This window comes from Arvicanthis niloticus, chromosome 6, assembly GCF_011762505.2.
Source record: "Arvicanthis niloticus isolate mArvNil1 chromosome 6, mArvNil1.pat.X, whole genome shotgun sequence".
NCBI lineage: Eukaryota > Metazoa > Chordata > Mammalia > Rodentia > Muridae > Arvicanthis > Arvicanthis niloticus.
Genome location: NC_047663.1, coordinates 1660283 through 1670087, shown reverse-complemented (window position 1 = coordinate 1670087; position 9805 = coordinate 1660283). Strand labels below are relative to the sequence as shown.

At 51.9% G+C, this 9805-nt stretch overlaps 1 protein-coding gene across 4 annotated transcripts; it reads right to left on the bottom strand.

Annotated features, from left to right (window-relative positions):
* Nucleotides 1–115: 115 nt before the first annotated feature.
* Nucleotides 116–7363, bottom strand: Dus1l (dihydrouridine synthase 1 like). 4 transcript variants are annotated; one of them, XM_076935304.1, is made up of 15 exons: nt 7060–7363; nt 6185–6431; nt 5798–5906; nt 5219–5269; nt 4782–4894; nt 4002–4084; nt 3654–3781; nt 3318–3462; nt 2990–3086; nt 2814–2902; nt 2114–2259; nt 788–825; nt 577–652; nt 397–479; nt 116–311 (listed from the first exon to the last, which is right to left on the bottom strand). In XM_076935304.1, the coding sequence occupies exons 1-15, from the start codon at nt 7281–7283 to the stop codon at nt 300–302; spliced, it is 1641 nt and encodes a 546-aa protein (XP_076791419.1). In that variant the 5' UTR covers nt 7284–7363; the 3' UTR covers nt 116–299. The 4 variants fall into 4 exon arrangements, with proteins under 4 accessions (XP_076791419.1, XP_034363483.2, XP_076791418.1 ...); XM_034507592.2 differs by having other exon boundaries at nt 3654–3757; nt 7060–7357; XM_076935303.1 differs by having other exon boundaries at nt 116–479; nt 7060–7358.
* Nucleotides 7364–9805: the final 2442 nt, after the last annotated feature.

Below are 9805 nucleotides of genomic sequence, written 5' to 3'. Positions count from 1 at the left end.
TTCCTTTCTGCCTGTGTCCCCTGGATACTCTGACCACTCACAGGAGGGGAGGTCCACTGAGCCTGGAGAGCAGCCTCCTTGGACGTGGGCTAGGAACAACAGCCACAGGCCGTCATTCTAGATGTCTGAAATGCTTTATTGTTCAGTGCTAGAAACACGAGTGTGGGAACAGGGCAAGTCCAACCAAGGCTACCCTTGGTGCAACATTGCCAGGCTCCCACCTGCAGACATCAACATGTTCTTCTGTGTCAAAGAGGAGATTCCCTGAGTAAAGGCATTTCCTTAAGAGTGTCCAGGCTTCAGTGGCTGTCCTGGGGTGGAGATGGCTCTTGCTGGCTTTCAAGCTAGGGCACTACCCATGACTTCAGAGAAACCACTTGGTGTTACAGGCCTCACCTGCTGAGCTTCCTGCAGTCCAGGCTGAATCCCTTTCCAGGCCAGAGACTTCTCTAATTTGGTCTTAAAAAGCAATCCATGACCTGACGGGGAGGATGAGAGGAGAATGGGGGTCAGGAAGCCAGCGTTCCCACTGTTGCTGGAGGGTGAACGGGCTGGTTACAGCGGGCATCTGCTCACCCGGGCAATCTGCTGTCTCTCTGAAAGCTCGCTTCTTGCAGCAACCACGGCACAGATTAAACACACACCTATTGCCCTGTGTAAGGAAAGCCAAAGAGGGAGGCCAAGGCATGTGCTCAGGCGAAATTCTGAGGTGGGTAGTACCAGACTCCAGCACCATAAGGAGCACCCATGAGGACTGTCCTGCCCACAGGACAGAGGGCCAGCTCACCTTTGGATTCCCACATTGGTCACACTTTGCATATTTGGCTGGGGGGAAAAGAAAGGCAGGTTGAATGAGCTGAATGAGGCAGGGCAGGGTGAGCAGCTGCCATCCACCTCTACAAAGAGTATGTATACAGAGTTCTGTCTGCGCGTATGCCTCAATGCCAGGAGGGCACCAGACCTCATTATACACGGTGGCTGGGTATTAAACTCAGGACCTCTGGAAGAGCAACCAGTGGAAGCGCTCTTAACCTCTGAGGGTCCCACCTCTACAAAGCTTGCTGTGGCCACCCAGGCCAGGAAACTGAGTAAAGACAGATGATGTAGCTATTTACAACAAGAGATGGCTGACGAGAGACTGAGCATGGTGGCCTCACTGGAAACAAACAGAAAGCAGGTGGGCTGCCCACACCACCCCTAGTATCCAGGGGCCTAGGTCTGTTACTGTCTCACATGGAAAAACAGGGCATTCAAGTGTGGTGGTTTAAGCTCTACTAATAGAAAGTCAGAGTAGACTACACAGTGAGATCCAGCTTGGATTACAGATTGAGACCTACATCAAGAAACAAAAGGGGCAAAATCAGAACCCCTGTCCTAATGCCCACTTCCTGTTGTATAGAACTGCAGGCAGAAACTACAATGGCACTTCTCTCTTAAGTAGTCCATGCAGGATTGTGATATGGTCCTTCCTGCTGTCTCCTCCGCACTGCAAAGCTCAGATTAAACACCCAGGGAGCTGTCATCAGATGCTGAACCTCTAGGAAGCAGCTGAGTGTGTGAGCCCAGATTGTCAAAATGGCTAGGACACAGGACAATACCCTGGACTGAGACCAAGCTGCACACTGAGAAACCATACTGAAAAGCCCAGAGTCTAGGAGAGGCTAGCACCTTCACCCCCATCTATCTGAGTCAGGACCCTGGCCCACCACTCTCCAAATACACACAACCCAGCATGTTCCCCAGAAGCTGCCAGTGACTAACTCAGCAGGCCAAAAGATAGCCCTAGTGACCCAAAGTCTTTATCATGTAGGCAAGCTCCTGTGGTCACCTGAACAGCACCTAGCTGAGGAACTTGGACAGCGGCCTTGTGTGATACATTAAGTAGGTTTATAGCCATACACTATAGGTCAGATCAAAGGCCCTTCACAGGTTCTTAGTGTCATAAAGTCTGGTCTGGGCACAGGACTGCAGGGAGAACTGTCACCAGGCATGTCTCTGGATCTGGCATTAAACCTGAGAGGCCTGGACTCCTATCCCAGTAAAGATGATAAAGACGAAGAGGTTTCCAGGCAGCCTGCCCAACAAACATGGCTTCAACAGGAGTAGCACTCACGTTTCAGGGAGGGGTCAAAGGTTTTGTGAGGGTTCCTCAGTTGTTTCTTCAGCTTATTCTTGGACAAGCCCTCCATGCTGCCCTCTTCTTCCTCCAGAGCCCGCTTGCTTCGACCACCACTATTCTCCTTGCTTCCTTCCCTAGGTCTGAAGGGAAAGGACAGTGAGCAGCATCAGAGATGAGTTCACCAGTGCTAAATGGAGCACATCTCAGGAGGGTTCCGAGGCGGGGGTAGGGGAAGCCAGAGGTGCCAAGGGCATGCATGGTTCCACTCATCCCAAGTAACCAGAGATGCCAAGGGCATGCATGGTTCCACTCATCCCAAATAACTATTCTTGGCTGTCCTTGGACAAACAGGGCTTGTCCAAGGACATAGGTACAGTTTACACAATAGAATGGCTAACAGAAATGAAGCCTTCCTGGAATGACATCTAAGGTTCAGGAGCCCAGGGTCTTCAACACTGAGTCCAGTCAAGCTAAAATCACAGATGACAGCCTGCCCACTTTAGAGATTCCAGCCCCAGGGTCTACCTGTTAACCCCAAGGACAAAGCCTTGGGACTAAAGGGTCTTGGGTAAGTCCCCTTGGATCAGCACACACTCTCCTCTTCCTTTGCCCAGGACAGGAACTGTCTTAGCAACTAGAGCAATGGCAAAGGGCGCCTGTGCACAGACTCCCACCGCAGGCTGGCTCAGCTCACCCTGGCCGGATGTAGGGCTGGCAGATCCAATGGAAAGCAGGTAAGTTGTCAGCTGGCCTCACTCCTTCTTGCTGCCTGGACATGTCCTCCTGCAAAAGCCCAAGGCCTGTCAGAGACCTAAACTGCTGGCCCACTACAGAACTTGCTGGGCTCCCACACTCCAGCCCTTCACCTGCCTGACACCGAAGCTTTAGCGCCTGGCTCACTGCAGCCACGCCCTCCAGGGTCTTCACCTTGGCCAGCTCCTCTCGAAGCTGCTGATGTACCTGTAGCCTGAGGCAGATGCCTGTCACTCCCAGTCACCACCTAGGCCGACCGAGTCCTAGGCACATGGCCAATTACCTCTTACCACCAGGACTCCCGCCCTCCCTCACTGCCAAGCCACCAGCCCTTCAGCAGACTTGGTGACCAAGTTGTTTTGGGAAGACCACGGAACAGTCTAGGCGGGGTTCCAACACTGCCAAGAGAGACCCACTCTCAAGTCCTGCCCAGAGAGCAACTCACGTGTGGTGCCACAGCTTGAAGAGATGGGCCCGGACGTAGGACAGCGGGCACGGGTGCTGCCGCACAATGTCCAGGTACTCATCAGCCAGCTCCCACACCGCAGGGCTGCGGCCCTCAAAGAGGGCAGGGTTGTGTAGGTTCCCCTCTGGGAAGAAGGTAGAGAAAGCTTGGAACACTCTCATGGCCACTCAGGTCACTGGCTAGCTACAGGATTGGCAAGCCTGGAGAATGGTCTGAGGGCTTGCTTTGAGCTCCTTGGAGCAGACATGACAGTGAACACCATCTACCTAAACAGGTCTACAAGGACGAACAAGGCTGAGGCGTGCGTCTGCTCACCTGCACTCATGACGCCCTGCACACCTGTGTCCTGGAGGCACCGCTCCACGTCCTGCAGGCACCGGATGTTCCCATTGGCAAACACAGGGATCCCCACAGCCTTCCTGTGGGGGAAGAGAAGCCTGACCCTACACCGTGCCAGGGCAGTACTAAGCCAGGAGGGGCAGAGACCAGCCACCAAGTTCTATCTTGTTGAGACACCTTGGATGCTGTGGCATTATTGCCTCCCCTCCCAGACAGTTACGGGGCATCAGGTAATGCTGAACACCCCAAGGTGTGCCACTAGGTTTATGCCACTTCCATAAAGTCCAATGGACCAAAGACTACACCCGACCCGTGTCCACTTACCGAACTGCCTTGATGTGCTCCCAGGAGGCTGTCCCTGCCATGGGCCCCTTCTGCTCCTTGGTGCGTCCATGTACAGTCAGCAGCTAGGACAGACCAACACTTGGTTCAACCCTGCTCTGTGCAAAGGTCCCAATTATAAGGGAACTGCTCAAGTTTCTGGGCTTTCCATGCTAGGAGGAACCAAGGCCATGTGGCAGGGATCTGAGTCTGGTCCCAGGGTCTTGAGAGCCCTGCCCCTTTGGAAGAACCCCGGGCTACAATCAGAAAACATAAGAGGCAGAACCCCAAGTACAGAAAAAGTCTGGAGAACTCAGAATGCAGGGTCCTGCTGTTTCCAGAAAGCACATGTCTCAGAGTACACTTGGCCAGGCTCAACATGAGGGACAAGGAAGAGGAAAGGTCTGATACCACCATGTCTTATGCCCAGGCTTCCACAGAGGCTGAATACTGAGCTCACCTAAAGTCAGCCCTGACTGATGTCTAGCGAGCCTGAGATGTGGTAGTGAGCCCAATGGAACTCTCCATGCAGACAACACCCTAGAGCTGGAATGGCAGGTTTAGAGTTCCCAGGCCAGGGTAGCAGGTCTTGGAAGTGGGGCCAGGAGGGGCCCACTGCCCTGCCCAAAGAAAATGTCTTGACTGCAGCCCCCACCCAAGAGCTACAGAAGCAAGAGCCACCTCTGGTGTTGGAAGATTGTCATGGAGAGACAGAATGTGCTCAAATGTGAGGCCAGGCCGCCTGCTAGATCCCAACAACCACCCTGGGAGCCATGGCCTCACCTGACAGCCAGCCTTCTCCAGCATCTGGGCGTACCTCACTGTCTTGTCAATCTCTGGGAAGACACGAATTTTGCACGTGACAGGAACAGAGAGTCGCTCATGAGCCAGCAGAACTGAGGAAAAAGACGGCCTCTGAGGGAACCACAGTGGCACTCCAAGGTGGCCAAACCCCAATATGTCCCCATGGGGCACTGGGAGCTAACAGGAGTAAGGACACCATCCTAACACTTAATGTCTGATTCTAAGGAGATAGTTGGTATACATCAGGGACTCTATAGTCACCTCCATCCAGCAGGGACAGTGCTGTGGCCAAGAGCCCCCAGAGGGATCACCGATGTCCTCTCCTGAGCCCCAACCAAGCAGCTGTGCTTACGAGCCCTGTCAGACTGTCTCTGGGGCGACTCACTCGCTGACACAGTGGCATGCAGCCAACTCACTCATTCTTTGAAGAAGGTCCCACTCCTCCTGCAGAAAAGCGCCATAGTGACCTGCAGAGAAAGAGTGGCCCCTGCTGTACCCACATTGCCATGAACCCCCTACTAGGCCAGCTCCTCAGAATACAGAGGACTCCACAGCTGGGCTGTGCAGGAGCGCCAGCCTCCCCACAGAACCCCAGGATCAGTAGGGTCTCTGGACTTTTTGAGCTAAGCTGTCAAAACTCCAAAGCAGGCTACACAGAACACTTACACCATATAGCCTAAGACCAATAATGTTTGCTTGGGGCCCCAGTGAGCCTGTGTGTGGGATTACAGAGCCAAGGGCCCCCCCTACGCCCCCCCCCCCCAACCAGCTGGTCACATTTATCAGTAGGATACCTATGTGGCCAGCAGAGTCTGGTCTCCAGTCAAGCACCTGGGAACTCTCCAGGATGATAAGACCAGAAAAAGAGCTGCTTGCTGGCTACAGGTGCCACCAGTCAGAGACAGGGGTTAACTCGCTCCATGCCCACCAATACCCAGACTCCACCAGAATAGGGCTGGACAGGTGTGAACACAGGACTGTAGAGATGACCTCACCTCTCTTGGCTATCATCTGCGGGCAGCCCAAGTTGAGGTCAATGGCGTCACAGTGATCTTGTGCCAGGAGAGCTGCCTGGACAAACACCTCCGGGTCGTTGGCACAGAACTGAAGAAGACATGAATGTCACCCTTGGTCAGACCAGGCCTAGGACTCTCCCTGCCTAGGCCACCCAGCCCTGTGAGGAGCCCCGTGGTGACTCGATGAGCTATGGTCTTTCCACCAGCATTTACAATACGATAAAGTGGGAAGCGCCTCATACCACTAGGAATATGAGCTGTATATGACATGTAACAGTATACGGTGGGGACAGCTTGGGAATGCTGTCTCTATGCACAGGGTCTGGAACTCGGGTGCTTCCCAGTAGCCACGGTCCCTCTGCTCACCTGCACAATGAGAGGCCTGTCCTCAGGGCACACGTCACAGTATAAGTTCTCTTTCCGATAGTTAGCATCTCTAACGAAGACCTGGGCATGTAGCATAGGGGTGTAGCACAGCTGGGCTCCATGGCGGCGGCTCAGCAGTCTCCAAGCTAGCTCACTCTGGTCCACCATGGGTGCCACCACATGTCGGGCACCCCCCAGGGTGCGGCTCCAAAACTCAAAACCCTGCAGTTTGGGCATCCTCTCCACACTAAGGGCAGAAGAGGAACAAGCTGTTATTTCAGCCATAGTATCCCATCATACCCCGGGAGGGTACGAAGTTCAACTCAAGGGGCCGACCACTCTGGTCAATTATTGCTGAAGGCTCCCCAAACACACGATGACAACAGGAGAGGTATACGCAGGCACCGGGTCGAGCTGCCCTCCCTCTACCTTCTAGCAGTGACCCTAGCATACCACTCACCCTCCCCGGACCTTACCCCCTCATTTGCTACTGGATTAAACGCTAGCCTGGTGGAACACGTGTGGAGGGTAAACAGGTCTGTGCCCGAGCAAGGAAATCTGTGGCCCTGTACGCCGGATCTGGCCAGGTGAGACCACCGGGATGCTCGAGGCCTGACGCCGCCTCGGGTCTTGGGTTGGGAGAGCAGCAAGCACGTCAGCCCCGAAGGCCCCTTTCCTGGTCTGGCCCAGTGCCTCCTGCGCTGACCCTACCCCTTGGGCTGGCTGGGGGCCCGAGCCGCCACCGGACGACGTCAAAGGGGCTTGAATTAGTCTACTTCTCACACCGTGGGAGCTGGCCGGGGATCGATGACTGCCTGTGGCTGCGGGCACGCTCCAAAGATAGGGACACACAAGGGCCCTAGCCTCTGCCTTACCCGCGGCACCGCCAGCAGGACCCGCAGGAAGGCGGCGGCAGCCGCCAGGCACTGTGGCTCAGATTCAGCGAACCACCGCCGGAAGTGCCAAAGCCGGAAGCGCACTGCCAGGCGCTCCGCACCCTCTGCGGTGCGTCAAAGAACAAAATCCTCGGAAACTGTAGCTCAGCACCGAAGGGACCGGTCCTGTGGAAACTGGAGCCGAGCAAGTACAGACTGCGCATGCCCGGGGCCACGTTGCCCCTTCCCGACACCTTTCCTCCCACCTCTATCCCCAACCCATCTCCGCATTCCAGGAGCAGCCCTTGGTTCTTCAGACACAAGACAAATTCAGTATAACACCACAGTAGGAAACGAGATAAAGAATTATTACTCCAGATCCTGAATAGGAAAGGCTACAAGAGGCCTGTCCTTTGTTGAGTAATGAGGTGCTTCCTAGAGGAAAGGAACATGCATAAAGAAATATGGTGTTGGCGGGACGATGATGGCCTACACCTCTAATTCCATCATTTAGGAAGCAGAGGCAGGCGGATCTCTGAATTGGAGGCCAGCCTGGTCCACAGTCTGAGTTCCAGGAGCCAGGGCTACACAGAGAAATCCTCCCCCCCCCCCCCCGCCCCTGCTGCCCCCACTCTCAAAAACAAAATCAAACAAAAAAGCTTTCTCTCTTAAGCTCCTTTTGTCAGGGTATTTTAAATAGAAAACCAAACTGTGACGGTAAACTGTTATATTTTTAATAGTACTCCTCTATTTCACAGAGGCAGATCTACCAGACTCTGCCTCTCAAATACAGAATTAAAGGCATGAGCCACTGTCTGATTCATTTTACTACTCTTTAATTGTTCTATGGTTACTTACATGCCATAAAACTTGAGTTTTCAGAGTCTAGAGTTTGTATCCGGCAACTCACATGCTCTGTTGTTCAGACTTCCAACTCCACAAAACTTACAGAAACATTGTATCATGGAGTCTTGCTCTCCAGCCTTGGTGCAATTGCTGATACATACTTTATAATGATATATGCAAGTATAATGATACAGGTACAATGGTGTAATGAGATAATGTAATATATATGTATTACATAGGCCATTTATGAGACATCCACAACTGGACATGGTGGTGCACACTTTTAATCTCTGCCCTCCAGATCTCTGGGAGGCAGATCTCTAAGTTCAAGGACAGCCTGGTCTACAAAGTGAGTTCCAGGACAGTCAGGGCTACACAGAGAAATCCTGCCTCGAAAAAGCACCCCCCCCCCAGCACATCCTTTACATTTATCCACTTATGTTGCATTATGATCTGACACACCCCACCCCGGGATAGCTGTAGCCATTCTGTCCCATGCCTGCCAGCTATTTCCTATTGTTGCTGTAACAGGCCTGCTGTATTGTTGCTGTAACAGTCACTGACACAGAGAAGTGACTTGGCTTAAGGACATGCTGGCCACACACCTTCCTTTGTTCTGTCTGTTCTGAATGTTCTGTATGAGGTCTGCTAATCTTAAGAAATTCCACAATGCTTTACGCAGGATCCATCAAATCAAAGGTCATTATGAACTGTTATGTCTAAAATATCAGAGCTTCCTGCACCTGTGTGTGAACTCATTGTGGTTTTGTCCCTTTTAAGCTGACAGAAAAATATATCTGTTGTCATAGTTCAGATAATTCTGAGCTATGTCCCTGGTCTGACCAGTATCAGGGTGTGCATTCAATAAACTATTCTTGCTTAATTGAGGTCAGTGTTCATATAGATTGTGTGGCTATTCTTTTTTATTTAAGATTTATTTATTATGTATACAGCTTTCTGCCTGCATGTATACCTGCACACCAGAAGAGGGCACAAGATTGTTCCCATTACAGATGGTGTGAGCCACCATGTGGTTGCTGGGAATTGAACTCAGGACTTCTGGAAGAGCAGTCAGTGCTTTTAACCACTGAGCCATCTCTCCAGCCCATGTGTGGTGATTCTCGAACCCCACTTAAGGCATTTCCAGTGTTCTTATCCTGTCTATAGAGCTGAGCGTCTGCCTCATATAATTGTCCCTTGAGCTAAAATATCTTTTAGTCCTTATAGATCTGAGAGATGAATGGTCTCAGTTTCACTTGTTTGTAAATCTCTAAAACCTCAACCAAGAAATAAAACGAGAGGAAAAAAGGAAAGAAAACAAAAGCAAAGAAAGAAAGAAAGAAAAGAAAAGAAGGCCACAGCTAGACATGGGGACACACACTTGTAATTCCAGCCAGCCTGGAACTCTCTATCCTCCTGAGCTTTGAGATTGCAAACATGAGTCACTACACTCCAGCTCTGGCTGGTTTTCTTGGTGTTCCTAGTGTTTCAGTTTGCTGAACTTCCTTCATGTATAAATTAACTTTTTCAGCAATATTTCAGCCATTCCTTTTTTTTCCTTAAAAGGGTGTCTAACTCAGTTGGCCTTGAACTAGGATTCTAGCAGAGGGTCTGAGGATGACCTTGAATTCCTGTTCCTTGGTCCCCACCTCCCAAGTGCTTCATTTATGCTGCGCTGGAAATCAAACCCAAGGCTTGTGTGTGTTGGGCAGTTGCTCTACCAGCTCAGCCACTCCAGTCCTTTCTTAGTCTTTTCTCCTACTCTTCTTTTGTCTATGCAACCGCCTAAGTTTCCATTGTTGACAACATCTTGCCTGGAATTCTGCTTTGTTTTCTGAGATCCCCTTGACTGAGTAAGGGCGTTCTCTGCTCTTAGGTTGGCCTGCCCCCTAGTGGAGCC